General features: G+C 37.9%; 1 protein-coding gene across 1 annotated transcript in view; it reads left to right on the top strand.

Moving 5' to 3' along the window:
* Positions 1–3,270: 3,270 nt before the first annotated feature.
* The window catches only part of NKAIN3 (sodium/potassium transporting ATPase interacting 3), a 276,351-nt gene continuing 259,950 nt past the window's right edge, over positions 3,271–19,671 (top strand). The window contains exon 1 of the mRNA XM_072411129.1: positions 3,271–3,592. Coding sequence (XP_072267230.1) covers positions 3,539–3,592 — 54 coding nt within the window. The 5' untranslated portion in view covers positions 3,271–3,538. The remainder of the gene's footprint in view (positions 3,593–19,671) is intronic.

The following is a 19,671-nucleotide window of genomic DNA, read 5'->3' as shown; positions in this document are numbered from 1 at the left end:
ACCCTTACCCTGTTCTGTATTGATTGGTTACTGTCTTGTGTTTGATGTTATGTTTTGAATTTTTAAAATAACGCTAAACGGTGCCCAGGATATGGGCATTAGTATTATTATTATTATAAAAAATAATATTAATATTAATTAAAAAATATTTTAACAAAAAGTAAAAGAGCTTTATAACAAGTCATGTCTAATATTGCTAGAGGCTTTTATTGGGAAGCTATTTCTTATCAAAGACCCTCAAGTTGGGTTTTCAGTTGGTTTCTAATAGCTTAGAAATACCTGCTGTGTGTTTACATTTTCAATGAAGAATAGCTAAGATTTTATTAAAAAGAAATTAACAATACATTTCATTCCAACATTTACAGATACTGTACTGGTTTTACTGCTTCTATAGATTTGTAGGTACTTTAAAGCAGAACTAAACCCGCGATATTCACCTGTTCCGTTCAGCTCTGGGCACCTTTTTCACGCCATTTCCTCCCTTTCACGTAGACACAATATTCAGCCATCCTGATTGGCTGGACTGGGACCATGTAACTCCTGTGCAGGGGAGTTCATTAATTTCCAGCACATGCAAGGGAAGCCGAGATTGTTGGGTATCCCTGACAATAAACTTGGACAGCTGAGCGGCAATCAGCCAGGTAAAAACAATTTTGGGGGCATCACCCTGATCATCACCTCCTTAATGACCAATTTTTTTAAAGTGAGACTTTAGTTCCACTTTCCTATGCAAGGCCACGGGTTCACTTTAATTATTGGCATGTTTTTGTATTACTTCCAGATCTGTGCCTTGGTGTAGGAACTTCCTCTATTGCAGACCAGACACTATGGCCCTCTTTCCTATCCTGTACCCAGCTTTGTGTGCAGTCCAGCACAGGGATGATGTAATCACTATTTTTACAAAGGCAGGCATGTCAGGATTGTATGATGAGCTGCTGCTATGTGCAAATTGCAGAAAAGTTATGTCACAGAGTGCAAATGGGAGTGTAACATTTGAAGCACAACTTCAGAAGATGCAAATAAATTAGGTTGGTGTTAATCGATTTCTTGTGTGTTGTTTTTTATGAATGCAGCATATATACATGAAGCCTTTTGAAGTTTAGCAGAGCTCAGATAGAGTGAGGAAAGTAACATGTTGATGGAATGAGAGTGCAGAGTGAATAGCACATCAGTCTGCTACTTATCCTTTCACTGTCTAGCCACATCCTGGACTTGAAACAAAGAAGTATCAGGTTGAATGCTTTGTAAATCTTTGGATTAGTTTGATGCCATAACGGCAGGTAACATATTTGTATAAAAGCTGTGATATGATCCAGGGTTCCCTCAGTTGGTATGGTCTAGGTGCCCAACATTATATGCCCAACAAATGAGGTTAGCTGACTCCCTGAATATACCGAATGACCAGGTTTTTCCATCAATGGATTGTTTGTCCCTGATGGCACCGGGATCATCCAAGATGACAATGCCAAGATTAAGTGGAACTCCCATTATGTAGTCATGGGGTCATGGGTATTGGATATGGGGTCATTGGGTTGGATATATAAAATACCATGTCAATGTAAATTAATATTCATATCTAACTTTTTGTTTGGAAAATATATATTTGGAAAATAGCCTAGAAGACCCTTTGTCTTTTCTTTCTTTGATTCTTCCACTTGGTTAGCACTATAGGGGTGACTATAAATACACTAATATTATTTGAAGGAGTGGGAAAAGGAAACCACTCCAAAACACCAATTCCAGGATTATACAAACTCAGATTGGGAAAGAGTTGTTAAGGGAGCATAGGATATTATTATTTTTTTTATAAATAACTTTTATTAAGACAAAACCAGCAGAACCCATATAGACCTGTGAGAACAATCATAAAGAAATCAAATCAAACAAAAACATACATTTTCATAGTTTCCAAGAATATCCTGACATAGAATAATCCGCAGAACCAGAATATTCCAATTATCTTTTATTTTTTAGTGTTGAGGAAGGAAAGAGCTAGAAAAGATAAAGTGTGAGAAAGTGTGAAGGGAGAAGGGAGGGCGAGGGTGCGTAACATTATCAGGTGATGTTTGTGATGACAACAATGAACTGTAATGTGCGGTGGTACAGAACTGGACCCAATAAAACCAGGTTTGCTTAAATTTCTATCTCGCTCTCTCCAGATGCCATCATTTCTTCCATGTGATAAATATCTGTCACTCTCCTTAAACATTGGCCAAAGGTTGAAGGAGTAACCTGTTTCCAGCATGCTGGTATGCAAGCTTTAGCTGCATTCAGTAATAAGGGAACAATATTATTAATATTATTATTATTTTTAATAAACAGGATTTATATAGTGCCAACATATTGCGCAGCGCTCCACATTAAATAGGGGTTGCAAATGACCGACAAATACAGACAGTAACACAGGAGGAGAAGGAGAGGACTCTGCCCCAAAGAGCTTACAATCTAGGAAGTGGGGGAAGTATCACACAATAGGATGGGACATATGTAGTGGTGGGAAGTAGTGATGGTTTCAAAAGACAGAAGAAGATGGGTAGGCAAGTTTGAAAAAATGTGCAGAACGTAGGAGCAAGCCGAATAGGACGAGGAAGACCATTCCAGAGAGTTGGGACAGCACTAGAGAAGTCTTGTATCTGTGTGTGTGATGAGGTTATGAGTGTGGAAGTCATTAATAGGTCATTGGAGGAGCAGAGAGAGCGGCTAGGGAAGTATTTTTCTATCAGGTCAGAAAGGTAAGTAGGACAAGAACTGTGGAGGGATTTGAAGGCAAAGCACAGGAGCTTGAATTTGATTCTAAGGTGAAATGGAAGCCAATGAGGAGAACTACAAAGAGAGGCAGCAGAAGACGAGCGGTGGGAAGGATGGATGAGTCTGGCTGCAGCGTCCATAATAGATAGGATATTATTTTAACTCATGGATTGGCCACCACAGAGTCCAGACCTTTACCCCATTGAGAACCCTTAGGATGAGCTGGAGAGGACCTTATACAGTAGTCCGACTCTCCATCATTAACGCAAAAAAAAAATGGCCTTGGATGTAAATAAATATGTAACTGCATAATCAAATGGAAACGATAGCACAGAAAATGTGTACCATAATAAAAGCTAAAGTTGGTCCATCCAAATATTAAGGAGTATTTCTTTGGCCAAGCAATGTATTTCTTGTATAGTATTCCTGGGCGGCCATGCGTTCTGCATACAGCAGGTGGCAGCAGAGAGCCTTCATCCTCCTCCTACCAATGGAAAGTCAGAGGCAAAGAGAAGAAAGGAAGGAGAGGGCTGAGCGTTGGATTCTGCGCTGGATCTTGCTCCGGGTTTGGGATTTTGGCTGGCGCTTTGGGATCGCTGCACACCCTTTGGGATTTGGCAGCTCTCCTACTATTTGGGATCTATGGTGCTGGCGATCTGCTGGTGCAGGTGCTGAAATAAAATCCTAGCAGCCTCCAAGAAAGTGCAGCTACGCCTAAGGAGCTGTCCAGCTGCTGCACTGCCCGACAGCCTGACTCTGCACAGCACTCCAGGAGTAGGGTGACCACACCATGGGCTGCTGTACTGGGCGCTGCACATTGATCTTTATCTGCACTTTACAGATGGTGAGTAAAACCTATTCAGATACTTTTCTATAAACCCCCCTCCATAAGATCATCCTTCAACTTGCTTGTGTTATCCCACTTGTCTGTTGCTTTGTCTAATCAAATGGCTATTAATGTTTCCTAGATTGCATCCATTTGTATTTTCTACAAATAAAGGTTGTGTTCCTATGCCATGGCTTGATGTGGGCACTGGAGTGGTGGCAGTAAGGGATCATGTGACCAGGGGCAATTACTGCCAGTCAGTGTCTGGGTGCTATGTACATGCTGCTCCATGACTTTCCCTAGAATGATATTCCATACAAGTAGACTGAGAAAAATCAATATTCTTTATCACTCTGGGCTGCTCTGTCTATATTGCTTGTGCCAGAATGGAATATGCAGGCTGCTTTGTATTGGGGCTATGATACAAGATGTGTCTCCCATTGTGGTTTAACACCTCCAAATATACATCTTCCTTTGTCTCTGCTGAGACATGCAGTTGCTGGGAAGGAGCTGTCACTTTGCTGATAGTATTGTATTATTTTCTCTGTCAACCAACTAGTTTGCATAAACCTGACAAAGAGAGATGTCATTTTCCTGCTGCTGTTCCTGGCTACATTGTTCCCAGGCTGCGCTGGAATGATCCTGAAATCGCTCTACAATTGTCTTATTGTTCATGTAACTAAAAAGGGGAGGTGAGGATGAGTAAAATGTTTAGTTACTGTCAGTGTGATGGTTTCCAGGTCCAGCTAGGGGAATCATTGCATGGTACAACTTCCCAGCTACCAAGTTCTATTACATGTGTTACCAGTAATATTCTCCATGGAGTACTAAAGTATCATGACAAAGTTCATTTCCATGCCATGTACATCTGTTCTATGTGTCGTAAAGCGGACTAATACTAAAGGATGGCTTTGGTTATAATTAACAGTTTTCAACAGCATATGCTTTCGGACTTAAAGGGCCAGTGAGCTGAAATATTTCAGTTTGTGGGCCATATTAGGACTATTGATGAGTGTGAAATTGTAAAATATTGTTCAACAAATGGCTTACTTCTTGCCGAAAAACCCAATAGAAGAATATGTGCCAAGTGTTGGCTGCATTCCTTCTTTTGCCTGATGTCACCGAAGGGTTAAAGGAAATCTATGATTAGGAAACACACTCTCTCCCTCTAAAAATGCCATTTCCCTGGCTGTCATGATGATCCAATGGCTTCTGTACTTTGCTAATCACTAACATAGAGCAACAATGCAGATTTGACATTACTGATGAGCATACTTGTTCTTGGCCAAGGTTTGGAGGTTTGGAGCCAGATGCAGAGACAGAGACTGCCAGGGATCCAGTATTTTTGTAATATTTAATGTAACATATAATGTTAGCTTGTTTTCTTTAAATGATGATAATGTGTACTTTTTAGTAAGGGAATATATATAATGTATAACATTATTTTATTTATTTCTTATATATTAAGCATTTTGTACTAGTTGTATATATATATATATATATATATATATATATATATATTATATAAAGCAGCTTGTACTCCAGGTGTGCTGGTCCTGAGAGGATGATTTGTACCTGCACACAGCGAGCATTCTATTACAATGCTGATGTGGAACATTACAGGCTGCCTCCTTTATCCTGAAATGGCTTGCCCTTTATGCAGAAAATATAACTAGTGTTTGAATAGCCCCATGTTCTGTACAGGGAAGAGGGTTTCTGATTATGTGAATAAAGAGGTTTTCTATTTTTAAAGCTTTATACCCATCTGTGGTTGGCAACATGAAAGGACTGTTTTACTACATTATTGGCTCTGTGACTGCTTGTGAAACTGCATCCAAAATTAATGGGGAGATCTATGCTGCTACAGTCAATGGAATATTTATTTCTCTTTTTACATGTTCTGCAATTGTACTCCATGCCTTTAGTGGCAACATTTTTATCATGGTTTTAACAATTACCTGCAAAATAAAAAACATTGTGTGATGCAACCCAAGAGTTTCCCAGTCCAATGGCAAGTACTGGACCCTCATCCAGGTGCATTATGTATATATATATATATATATATCGGAGATATACCAGACCTCATGATCCTGACATTTTAAATAGTCTCTATGGGATAAAAGCTGGCACTTCTTAAATTTTTCCTCAGATTCAGTGTTTATTAGCTTTCTACAATCGTTACATAATTTTTAGGAACCACAAATACGGTTCAGATTTAGCAAAATGTTTTAACAAAACCATCCATGAAAGAAGATTGTACCAAAAAATATTTTTAGCCCTGAACGTTTGATATGGAGTTACTAAATTAATCCAACCTCAACTTAAGTCCTGACTCTTCATCAAACCCAACTCCTGAACCTCAGAATAAGGGTAAAGATGTCCCCTAAACATCAACCCTAAGCTTTAACCTTAATCTTCACCTTTCTCTGCCTTTTTTTAACATGGAAGAGCCCTTAAAGTAATTTTCAGGTCTTCAGGAAACCCCTGTTATAATTAGTACATCCACAGCTCACACCTCCTTTATAGATGACCACAAAGATCATTGGTATCACCTAAACTGACCTGAGAGTCACAAATTGATCATTGTTAAAGGAACCCCAAGCAACCTCCTAAGGAACCCTATAGTTCCATGGAACCCTGGTTGAGAAACACTGACCTAAATCCTTAGTCTAAACTCCAATACCTAACCTTTATTCTAATTCCTTCACCCCAATAAACCTCAAATTTAACACTTATGTTTACTAGCCTCCTAACCTTTGACCAAACCTAAACATAGCCCATTACCTTAGCCTTTGACTTATCCCTACGTCTTAATTTAACCTCCAATCATAGTGTCTACTTTATTAATGCTCTCCACGGCTGCAGAAGATACACTTTCATCAGTGAACCTGGGTGATATAACAAATCTGGAATTTATTTCTTAAAAGTTATTTGCTATTTGTTTGCAAATGTTTTCAATCCTTGACCAGATTCATTGCAGGTTTAACGGGTCACCAAGGTTCACTGCTGAAAGTGTATCCTCTCCAGCCTTGGAGAGCTTTAATAAATCAGGCCCATAATCTTTAAAGCCCAACTAGACTATACTAAAGTTGAACAAGGCAAACTAATAATTCTAACTCTAATTGCTTTGTGAATACAGAGTGTATACCAGGACTATGGCGAACACAATTGGCCTGATTTATTAAAGCTCTCCAAGGATGGAGAGGATACACTTTCATCAGTGAAGCTGAGGGATCCAGCAAACCTGGAATAGATCTGATCCAGGATTCAAAACACTTGCTAGAAAATAGCAAATAACTGAAGAAATCCATTCCAGGTTTGCTGGATCACCGAGCTTCACCAATAAACGTGTATCCTCTCCAGCCATGGAGAGCTTTAATGAATCAGGGCCAATGTCTGTTTATGGACCAAATGTGCTTGTACTTCATTTTAGTGTACACGCCCATTGTACAAGTTTCCCCTCAATTCAGCCAGTGGTTTAGCTAATTACATTACATCCTAGTTTAATTAGACTACATCCCAGCAACCCCACATTACAGTGGAAACCATATATCTTTGTGAGGGGGTAGAAATGTGGTCACCCAAAATGGGTGATGAGTATTGGTAGGACCTCAAACTGTATAACTGCAGGAATCTATATCCACAAGAGTGTAGATAGGTACACCGATACAGCCACGCACAGCTACTCAATGGGGTTTTGATTGGTAATTCAGTATTGGTAATAATTAAAGGTTAAACTAATCAACATCAACAAAAAATGTGCTTTGCTGTATTTTGGGTATCAATGGGCTCTTACCTAACCTTCCCCCAAAATCTGTAATTATGAGATTGTAAATGGATCATCATGGTCAAAACTTTTACCCTAATAGTGATCTAAACAATTTTAGTGCTAGAACACATCCTTAGTGGTCAAAACTTCAGTAACCAAATTATCATAGTAAAAACCACCAACCTTTTCCAACTTATCTGTGACCCTTTTCCCCCAAAGATTGTATAACCACTAAATACAAGAGTAGGTTCTGAAACTTTGTAGTTAATAAACTGCATAAATGAAAGGTAGATTCAGGTTTATGGTCATTTTAGGCTGTATTACAGGAGTTTATTGTTACTGTACTGTTACAAATAACTGATAAATACAGGGCATAAAAGACTGCAATAATTTGTACCCATCCCTGTGGGAATGCTTTGATTTTGGGGGCTCGGAATCATAGCACATAGTACAAGATGAATGATACTGGTTGCATTGAGTAAGGTGAAATGCACATATTGAAAGAATTTGCCTCCTTTTCTGGAGGGAAATTCTGGCATAATCAAGAAGGACAAAGACGTAAGAACTTTTTGTTGCAAAGCCGCACCAATATTTGACACCCATTGCATTTATTTACAAAAAGCATTGCTATTCTTTTTTTGTTTCTCTGTGTCAGTCAAAGGCGACAACTTTCTTCTCTATTACTTTGCTGTAACCTTTATCAATAATTTCCCATTTCCTATAGCTGAGTAGAAGGTTTCAATGACCATATTGCCTCCTTTACCTTGTATTCTTCTACAACTAGCACTTATAAATCCCACAAACCTTTTCATGTTCCACCATGGAATTCAATGATTAATACCTTGTACGGTAACTCTGACTTACTGCGTTGAACTATAAAGCAAGGTCATGGTATTTTAGAAGCAAACTGTAGATTTATATTCCTTTTACTAAGGTCATTTGAGTTCTAGCTGGAAAGTACTTATTGCTAAATCGCATCCGCTCTTTTTAGTATCGTTAAGGAAGATTTATTCTATGTTCCATCCATAACAGGGCCTAACTTACTTTAAGTAGCAACAAAGGAAACAGAAGTAGAAGCAGAAATGCACTTTGGGTTGTTTGAGTATCAACAGTTCTCCAATGTACACAAGTATGGTTATGCAATAAACCTGCATTTCAAGCAGATATAAAATATAGAAATGAATTTGACTTGAATCTCATTATCAAATCATTAAGGCCAGGTTCACACCTTTACAGTGTGGTGAGGCAACTGTTACTGGATTGCGATGTCATTTAAAATGAATGCACAATTCGCTAAGCAAAGCATCTGCGTTACACCACATGCTGTGCAATATATTCACATATAAACCACAGATTTATTAAAGTTCTCCAAGGCTGGAGAGAATGCACTTTCATCAGTGAAGCTGGGTGATCCAGAAAACTTAGAATAGATCCGGTCCAGGATTAAAAACATTTGCTAACAAATAGCTAATGACTTTAGGAAATCCATTGCAGGTTTGCTGAATTACCCAGCTTCACTGATGAAAGTGTATTCCTTTCCAGTCTTCGAGAACTTTAATAAATCAGGGCCATAAATTCCAGATGCTGTTTCTTGTGTGTTGGGGTACATTGTCAGCCCATTCAATGGGGGCTGCCTAATAGGCAGAAGCTAACAGAGAACAGAGAGCTAAACACATCTGTCTTATTCTCTTTACTGTCCAATCACAGTCTGTAGGAGGGAGCTAACTGCAACAAGTGTCAGAACTATGTAAATATCAGGATTGGAGAAGATTGGAGATATATAAATGCTTAGCTATTTGGCTGGAGTTTAGGTGTATTTTTATCCCCTTGTTAACTGTTTAAACAGCAATCAAAGATCATTAAACAGCCAATGGTGTCTAGGAAACAGTTCAAGTGTGCTCAAGTCATGATGTCCTTTTGTTTTACTTTAATCTGAGTTTAATGCAATCTCTTGCAGATATTATGTGTAAACGTTTCCTCCATTATTCTGCAAAGCTTCTTTTCACATGCTATGCAGTATCCCTTTTTACAAAGGGCAGTACTCAGTAAGGGAACAGTGCACAGAATATAAAGCAGCTCCGTACTCAATGGGTTGGCAGTGCCCCTCACCCTGAGGATGTTGATATAGTTATTTCATATTTGATCACAGTGTACCTTGATCTGCTCTAAAGATGAACGATTTATTAAAAGAAAAGGTATGTCATATTTACTTGTTGCTGCTGTAAATTGAACAGAGATCTGCCAACAGATGCCAACATCACCATCCATCTAAAGCCAAGTAGTTCCCTGGTCGTCTGGTTCTGATTGAACACCAACCTTCAACAGAGAGCTTAAATTGAGGAACGGGGAATATGTTTTAATGTTGGCCTATACTTGCATTTTCTATTTGAAAAAACAGGGGACAAACATTCAGCCTATCAGTACAACAAGCATTAGATTCCATTGAGTGGCCAGGTAAAATTATTGGTCAGTTCAGTGCAGTTTCTCCATTCATTGTGCATGATACAAGTATACTTAATGATGGTTTGTTGCTGTATTTTTTAAAATTGTTTCTTCCTAAATGCATACCTGTTTGTTAATGTGAGAATATCACTGCATGTGAGACATTTAACTCACAACAGAAAACTGCATTTGCTGCCTCACAACCCATTGATGGGGGGGGGGGGGTGTTTTAAATATGAGTTCCTAGGTGAGGCACAGGGACCCGTAAAAGATGCAAATGCCAGTATTACGTTTGCTTGGAGTTATCTTGGGAACCATTGCTGAGCCCTATCACTGAGCACACATGAGATCTTCCATGGAATATTGCGGATGTGGTCCTACGTACAATCATATTGTGTAAACAAGGATAATTATATGTTAATATTTCTATACCTTCTACATCTATATTCAAATTTCCACCAGTAGCTTCCTTCATTTTTGGAATTGCATTGAATTTCTAATTTACTGGATTTGAAAAGCAGAGAGTTGTCATTACTTATACTTGTACTCCTTCACCTAATAGATTAATGCCCAACTGGTACCAGTGTGGTTTCACATTCTATGTAAAGACCATTAAGTTTACCTATGTTTAAAATATTTTGACTAATTTTGTGTACTAATACATTTTTTAGTGATTACATTACAAAGCCGAACTCCAACCTTATTTATTTTAGAACAATTGTAAATTTTCCTATCATATGCTGAAAATAATTAGTCCAATTTTCTGCATACTGTCACACAACAAGCATTAGAAATTACAGCAGATATCTTTACCCCACCTCATTTCCTGTCTGATGGATTACCAGGGTCCTGTCTTCTCCTCCCCATCTGTGTTGTCCTGGTTCTCTATTCCCAACTATCTGTTTTCTGTCGTCTCAGTCATTTAGTTTTGGTTGCACTTGTGCACACATGGTCTGTTTGCAATGCCGCCCGTCCAGGAATGCCTGTGTACTGGTGTCTCAGTGTGAGAGGGAGGTCCCTGAGCTAAGAACTCTCTTTCTGTTAATCTTCCACTCACTGTATTTACAAAGCAGTTCAGTAAATCATAGAACAGTAGGGTTGTGGGAATATTAACACAGATGGTACGACTATGTGCCTGCACAGACACAATACAAAAGAACCAAGGTCAGTGATTTATTGTTCTGTCTGGTAGTGACAGAGGATTTCAGAACTTATAACAAAGGATAGTAAAAAAAAAACTGGTTGGGACATGAACTAGAGAGAAATAATATGTTTTAGATTTGCTTAGCGTTTATTGTGAACATGGCGGAGTTGTTCTGATTCTCTTGAATATCAAGACCTTAACAATTCCTCTGTCCTTGTAACAAGCATAAGATTGTTCTCAGGTCCTCATTTCACTGTAAAACCTGATGTCCATTTCAGAAGCATTGGAATATTCTCAGTTGCTTCATATCGTTTTTGCAATATTGACCATGCAACAGTATTGTAAGGGTCATCATAACACCATGAGAAGGCCCAGTGTGCACAGAAATTTGGTTGGAAACATCCGGCAGATCTGTAAATCAGAAATGCCAATAAACTCCAAAGTGTAGTCTAATAAAAAAAAGTATTAGATGTTCTCCTTACACACTATTGGTTGGCTTCACCGCCACTCACTTTTCAGCAATAAATTCCAGTTGTTTACTTTGCAGACAAGTCTCCTCTCACCCCTCAGGATTTATAATGTAATGTTGTGTCAGAATCAGCACAGAGACTGACAGCAAAGAGAATAAGGAGAGACTTTAGAAAAGAATGTGCTTTGATCGGGACACATACGGAAAAACACAGCTTTACCTATGATCATCTCTCAGCAAACTGCAAAAATTAGCAACCATTTAAAGGCCTCCAGTCCAGATATAATTTTCTAGTTTAATTACCTAATATAAGGTTGGCTTGTTTGTTTTTTCTGATGACAGAGCTACAGCAATACTTGTATGTTGTAAATGTTTTTACTGGAGGTAAAAGCTTTGATTAAAGACAGTGCAAGATTGGTTTAGTGATTTTAGCATTAAAAGTCACCAGGTATAGGTGAAATACAGGGGTAGCTGTGACCTGTAATAGCACCTAAGGGCCACAGTTTTGTACATGAATCAAGTGTAGGTTGCAATAAAAAAAATAATCAGGCAACAGTCATATATAATGTACTAAAATAGGAAAACATGCTTATAATAGGTGTAACCCCTGCCTCAAAAGTTCCATTAATAATCACCTGCATACTGATGCTGTATCCCCTCTACCCTGGGGGTGCTGCTGCCAATAGATGCACATAGCTTTGCCCAGGAAGGCAGTCACCTAAAACAGTCACATGCACATCAGCAAATGTTGCAGAACCTCTTAAATTGCATTTAGGAGAGAACAATATTTTTCACTTAGGAGAGCAGAGTTCCTGAGCAGAAGGCAAACAAAATTAATATCTTACCTGGACATTTACTTTTGTTCTGTGTCCTTACTGCTTTAAAACTGCTATATGCCTGCTATATGTCAAGTTGGAGATCATTGTGTCTGACAATGCCAGCTTCATTCTAATACCAGGTACTACAATGTGCAGTGAGTTTTAGTTCTTGGCACCCTTCTTTCATTGTAAATAGGATGCAGCTGTTGCCATGTAGGGATGCAAAACAGACCACCTGGGCTGCATGTGGTATGTGTGCCACTAGCAGAACAGCACCGATTTCTGTACTTTGAGCTGCTTTCCTTGGATGAAAATGCAGCTAGTGCAAAGAGAAACCCTGATCTGCATACCTATACTTGGGTCACACCAGTAGATGGCGTTGTGTCATCATGTAAAGTGTGTAAAAATGTCTTGCTGTCAGAGACAGTTTGTTGCACACTTTACACGAGGACACAGCACCATCTACTGGTGGCTAATGATAATGCACAAATCATAAGCAAGCGACTCCAACCAATTCCAAGCAACTCTAACCAACTCAAAAGAACAAATTACTTTAATTAATGTGTTTAAAATAACACACAATTGATGTATTTATTCACATTATTTTATTGATATTTATATTGATTACTGTTTTTAATGTTAGCAGTAAAAGACACAATTTGTGCTCTAGGTTTATACTTAAGTCAAAGCTGGTTTTCTCAGGAAAAAAAATGGTACCTTGGGTTATATATGTTTATATTTGAGTATATACTTTACTTGAAGTGGACATAAATTCAAATAGTAAATTGGTAAAACATGGGGTGATTGCATATATTATGGAAATGTATATTTCAATCCATGATTTTAAAATCTTCTTCTCTAGAAATTCTAGTTGTGTTTGCCGATCCCTGAAGCTGGTCTTTTTTTGGGACACTTTCGCTTTTATCGCAGGACTTGATTATAGAATTTAAAGATTATTTATCAGAATGATTTCTTGTGAAACATACTAGCCATTTTTTGGGTAAAAAATGTTGAATATTTAAATACAACACAAAATGTTTTTACTTTTTACAAGACCTAAACATATTGTATATAATTGGTGAACATAAATATTCTTGTAATATTTCTCTCACAATTGGAACTAACATTCCCGTGATTTGTAATTATGTAAACATGATGAAGAATGAATGTTTGTGCCTTTAAGCAAATGAAAGTCCATTGCCTATCAGGACATATTACAACTCAGCAGGTTCTTAACTATCTCCCCTCATTCACTGCATTGTCACCATCTGTTTCCCTGGAATGTGCTATGACATCAGTTATACAAAATCATTTCTGGATACAAAGCTGGGACACTGTGTCCAAATACAGCTAACTTATACACACATTGCACTTGGCATCAACAACCTGCTTCTCACTATGGAATAGGTCATAGACCATTACAAATGGATGGTAACATTTCATAACTACATATCTCTGCTCATACATTATGACATTCGCGTTGAATCAATGTATTTGTTTGAAAGCCAAATCATATAAAAATGACCAGATTGTTCAGTATTATTCCAGACCCTGGTCGCCAAAGGTCAGTGGTTTGTTAGCTTGTAAATGTAAGATTGGTATTATAAAGGAATGACAAAAAAAGCATAAAATAAATGTACACGTCAAGAGCTACACCTAAAACTATTTGAATGAGGTCTCTGTCCCAGTAAGTGCAATTGTTTATTCCAAGAAGTGAGAACATTGCTTTAGGCATGTGGTGATCTCTAGAGAAACTTTTATGGACTATATCCGAGTTCCAAATAAGCGGTGTGATTTCTGCAGAAAAATTACAGATTTTGTTATAAACTCTCAGTTTTACTTATTGAGCTGCTTAGGTAAAATTAGTTCATTCAAAAAATCTGCTATGACTTGTTTTTTATTTTTAGATGTTGTTGGGATAGTTGAATTATTTTTTTCCTTTCACAGTAGGGTGTGAACTTGTGTTAACAATGCATTACCTTGGTGTTTTTTTGTGAATCTGACATTCCCCTAAACATTGCCTGGTGGTGAGAGACATTTACTGGAGATAAAGTACAGGGACCTGGAAGATTCACCAGTAGGGTGATTTGCCTTAAGGTAGCCAATTTATTTTGAAGGGGCTGATACAGTGGGCCTGATTTATTAAAGCTTTCTAAGACTGGAGAGGATACACTTTCAGTGGTGAAGCTAGGTCATCCAGTAAATCTGGATTGATCTTCCTAAAAGTCGTTTGCTGTTTTTTAAAACATTTTTTCTGTCCTGGACCAGATCCATTACAGGTTTGCTGGATCACCCAGCTTGACCACTGAAATTGTATCCTCTCCAGCCTTCAAGAGCTTTATTAAATCCGGCCCAGTACCTTAACTTCGTGAAAATTGCATTGTGGTGCTCTGCAGTGTGGATGTTTTGCCTGCTACATTGAATTTTCCACTGTCTGGTTTAATCTTTTAGTAAAAAATAAAATATTTAGACTATTGAGAATAGGTAAAATGAGCTTTGGTTATCGTCAGAATCTGGTTATAGCCCAACAGTGCCTTCCCTTCCCCATTGACTTTATTACATTTAACCAAACTAGTTTTGCTGAAATCTCCAGATTTTGGTAGAAATTTTAGGGAAATGGAAACACTTCTTTTGCTAGCATATAACAAATATTACATGAACCCCTGACCTGTCTATATATTATATATATTCTGGATCTGCTGATTTTGCTGAAATATTTTTATGTTCAGACTTAAGTAACCTATATGAGTTGTTTTCTTAACGTTTGTTCACTCAGTGCTAACATACATCCCAATGGTGAAGACAGCATCTTCTTGTTATAGCTACACAGCCTGTTTATTATTTGTTAGCATTGCAGCCAGTTTGATAACCTAAAGTCATAGACATCTCTAGTAAGGATTAGAGTATGTGTTGGAAATCAGTTTGTCTGTCTAGAGACAGTTGTATTTTTATATCACGGCATATGATCATTTGCAGGGTCAGAATTTGGGATATGCCAAAGTTCTAAGTAAAGAAAGATAAAAAGATTTATAAAAATAAAAGATTTAGATTGATATAAGAAGCATAGTGTAGTATAGTGCTCTCCACCAGTGATTGCCACTGGCTGTTTTCACAGCTGCAATGCAGTCTTTGGAAGTGCGATATTTTGTTTCTGTGTTACACATGTGGATGTGGAGCCTTTAGCAATAGATTATAAGAAACGATGCATTCTCAGAATGACAGCATGTTATTTAAAGGTTTGGATACTGGATGTAGATCTCAGTGCATTAGTTGCATTTCAAGCCACTTTCAAGATAATAGGTTATGTACATTCAGTGTCTGTTCAGAATGTAGAGGTGGCCAGATTCAATGTGCGGGTTACAGGTTGTACTGGATGGAGGTGAATAGAGAAGAAGATTCACTGTGCATATATTGTAAAAACTCATGGGGAGTTTAATTAAAGATACTTTATGTAGGTCACAAAACAACTCATCAACATTTTATAAGGGGGGATGCATTTGATTTTTCCTTCTCCATAGAAATAAAGCAAACATTCACAAATTTCATATCTTGAAATATTATTTATCTGTGAGGGGAAAACATCCCACCCGCCCTTCTCTTAAATTTGACAGGTGTCTGTGGTTTGGGGTTCCTGTTACTGTTTTTTTAGCAGGTTAGGATTGGTAGTGGCAGTGTAGGTCCTCAGTGTTTTTCTGTTGTGTATATCAGTGGGGTGGGGGACTCATCTTTGGTGTTGAGTAAGGTGAATGGTGTGAAATAAATTTTATTTGAGGATAGTCTGTAAGTAGTTCTTATATGGTTGCAGAGCTGGGTGATATGGTGGCTGGGAACAGCATTATCACGATAGTGCAGATCTGAAGTTGTTTGTGGATGCTATTGAGGACCCGCAACCTGGGAAGAAATGTTGGTATTCAACTTTGTCAGGTGTTAATACGTTTTCATTGGGTATTAGTAGTATGTTAATATTTATTCTTTAATATATTGTTAATAAAAAGGCCTAGGGGTCATACATAAGGTGTCTTGTCCTTAATGGGCTATAAAAGGAGAGATTTAGGAAGGTCTTGTTGGAGTGGTCTGCAGGACTATATGGATAAATTGTGTCTGTTGTTTTAGTGAAATATCAACCCTATGCAATTTTTATCAACTTTAACCACTGTTAGTGACCACAAATGAAGAGGTCGATGTGACCTACCACAATCCCTGTCATATAGAGTTAAATATATAAATTGGCGGTAGTTACTTTTTTAGGTCATTTCTGTGTTAAAAATCTGTCTGAAAGTGTTTTAAAGCATAGGCAAAAGTTAAAACAAAATTGTTATATCTACAGTACTTCAGTTTACCATTTTATAGACAGCATGACATTTTCATTTATTTTTACCTAATATTGCGAATAATGTACTTTCTGTCCTTGAGTGGGAAAGCATGCCATTCTTCATCCCACATCAACCACTCTGTGTTGTCCAGTTCTGGAATTTATTTTTCCCTATGTAATCCCTTCCCTGCTTCTTTAAATTACATTGGGATGCTGAGACATCTTTATTAGTTTCTATGCCAAACTATTTTTTCTGCCTATGAATTATACATGGTATTCTTAGATTAGAAATCTAGCATTAGAATATTTGGATCTCTTCTGTATTCGCCTGGAATGTAAAAGATAAAAAGGAGAAGTGATAATTCAATGCTTGAGCTGGAAACAGACTGGAATGTGAATGGATTTGGTGATACTGGTGTCAGCGTACAAGGTTCTTACAAGCTTTTCTTGTAAAAAGACTCCACCGCCACCCACCAATACCTTTCCTGTGCTGCCCTGCTGCTTTTTAACTCTGTTGGAGTCCCTATCCCTGTAAGTTCCTCATTAGGAGACCATTTCAGTATAAAAAAAATGGGTCACTAGTGTCTAGCAAAGTAAATTCCAAACTGTTATGAATGTTCTGTAAGAAATTGGATTCAGCCTAAGTCTCCAATTGGAGTATTTGTATGACCTGGTAAAAGCCAGTGCTTTGGCCACTAAAAAATACCTAATCACCTGCTAGGGATGTACACATGATTGGATGTTTTATCATTAACCAGAATTTGCCCAATACTGTATATCCCCCAGTAGCACTTCTACCCCCAGCTTTTACCCTTTGTAATATCTTCACCCTGGTAGGATTATATCCCAAGCATAATTTAACCTTCTAATCCAGTTTGGAAGGTTTATTGTGTCCTGTTTGAATATGATGTTGGTATGCTTCATAGATTGTGGAGTGGCTGGTGCTATGTAAGCATCGCAGAATTTGTAAGTTGGAGAAGTGGTTGCCAATTCTCTTCTGGTACACCAAAGACAAATTTGTATTCTGCCTACCCTTCATCTTTATTATAATTAAGAAATAGAATTTAAGGCCTTCTTCAGACTTGTGGTGTAAAACCAGGTGGTTAGCCACTCCTGGGAGCCCCTCAATGTGCCCTGGAGCAGTTTTTTGAGTCAACTGCTGCATTTTTACGAATACTTTGTTGTGTAGTTGTGTACAGTTGTGGTGCAGTTCACTGCACTGAAAGGGATTATGGGCAATCTCCAGTCCTAGCAACAACCACAATACAACTGAAACAACAGTGTAAAACCACAGCTCACATGGATTGCTTCCCTATTCAAGTCAACTAAAAAGGTTGGTCTCTTAGGGTCAGCCAGAAGCCAGATATCATATGCAGGAACCACACTGCAAAATACTGCAAAACACAGCAACATGCACACAAAACAGTTCTGAACCTCTCCCATATGGTTTATTGGCCGCAGTTGGGAGCACAGTTAAGCACATTTTTTATTACACACTTCTATGCCATGAAAGTCTGCATTGGCTATGGGGACCGCATTGGCCATTTCCATATGGTATGCTTACAAACCTGTACAATCTGAGGATAATTTTGCCAGCTGTTTATATAAATACTTCTATATTTTCTTAAGGAATTGTACAAATGTTATAAAAACATAGTACAACATAATTGAAGTTTTTGAATATACCAGTACATCACCCAAGATGGATCATACCATCATTAGAATAAGCGGACGTAGCTACAATGTTGGAATAAATTTAGATTGTATACAGGTTTTCTACACAGATCCACCATTCGGATTCAGCATGTGGCTAGTCCTCTAAAGAAATGTATTGTCAGAAGGTACAGTAATGGAGCAGGTACAGAAATGCTTATCTATTCATGCAGAGATGAGCATCTGGCTGCTAGTATGGCCAAATAAAATCCAAACGAGTTTGTTAACGATACAGACAAATCATTTAAATAAAGATGTTCTGTTTTACTGGCATGGTCCAGGTGTTATGTATTTTACACTGTAAAGGTAATATATCAAATGGACCAATTCTACAGAAAATTACTGTGTACTTATATGCAATATGTTCTGTATTATATAGCAACGGGTGAGTGCACTTCAACAAAGCCTTGCTTTATGCCTTTCAAAGATTTTCTGGGTTTTATTACCTATTTATTACATATGCAGACTTTATAATAAAAAACGTCTCATTTATTACAATATATCCGAGGCTGAGCTGGATTCTTCATGATTCTCAGCAATTGGCCTGCTTTTCCCATGAGAGAACACAGCTTATTTTTTGATGATGCATCATTTCTTTTTCTCCTAAATTCTGCATAAATGTCTAGTTGGTTAATTATTAAAGTGTTTCTTTAGCCTTCTGTTTTTTAATGTTAAATATTGCAGGGAAGGGATAGAACCTATGTGAGGAGTTTATTGCAGGATCAAGAGTGTGAGAGTGAATCATCCAATCTGAACACATGTTCTAGGAATGGATTTCCTATAATTTTGGTGATGTTATGTCATCAGGCAATGAAGGGGAAGGAACTCTAACCAAGGAGACAGCAAAAATACAAACTATTCTCTACTCTTAAAAAAATGTACCCTTTAGTACGTTCAGTTTCTGACTTGAAACTAGTTTATAGTAAGGACTTCTGACTCTGATGTTCCCCATCTTTTTCTTAGTACCAGGTTAGTGTCTCAGAAAGTATGAACAGAATGGTCAGACCTATAACATTTTAGACTAGTTAAAGAGTGATCTACTATAAAGTAGCCCTTGCCTTTCCATTGCTGATGTATACTCCTAATGCTTCTTTATCACAGCTTTTGTAACAATCCCTAGATAGCAGCTGTGAGAAGAATGTAAAAATGTTATTTTTAGAAGCTGGATCTGCAGTGTACAGTTAGTTAGATTGGATACAGTGACATACAATTATCCCTCCTATCCTACTAAAGATCTGCATCCCATAGCTATGTTGAACTCCTCCACTTTGATGGTGTTGTATCCAGTGGTGGACAAGAGTGGACCCTCTGACAACTCCTCACCCTTTCTCTATCTTTATTTATCCATCTCTTCTTTTTTTGCCATTTTTATTTATATCCCCCCCCTCCCTTGATCTCTCCCCCTTTTTTCTCTCCTCTAGGGCCCCCCC

The sequence above is a fragment of the Pyxicephalus adspersus genome, chromosome 5 (assembly GCF_032062135.1).
Source record: "Pyxicephalus adspersus chromosome 5, UCB_Pads_2.0, whole genome shotgun sequence".
NCBI lineage: Eukaryota > Metazoa > Chordata > Amphibia > Anura > Pyxicephalidae > Pyxicephalus > Pyxicephalus adspersus.
The sequence above is the reverse complement of the archived record's forward strand: the minus strand, read 5'-3'. Positions and strand labels throughout refer to the sequence as shown.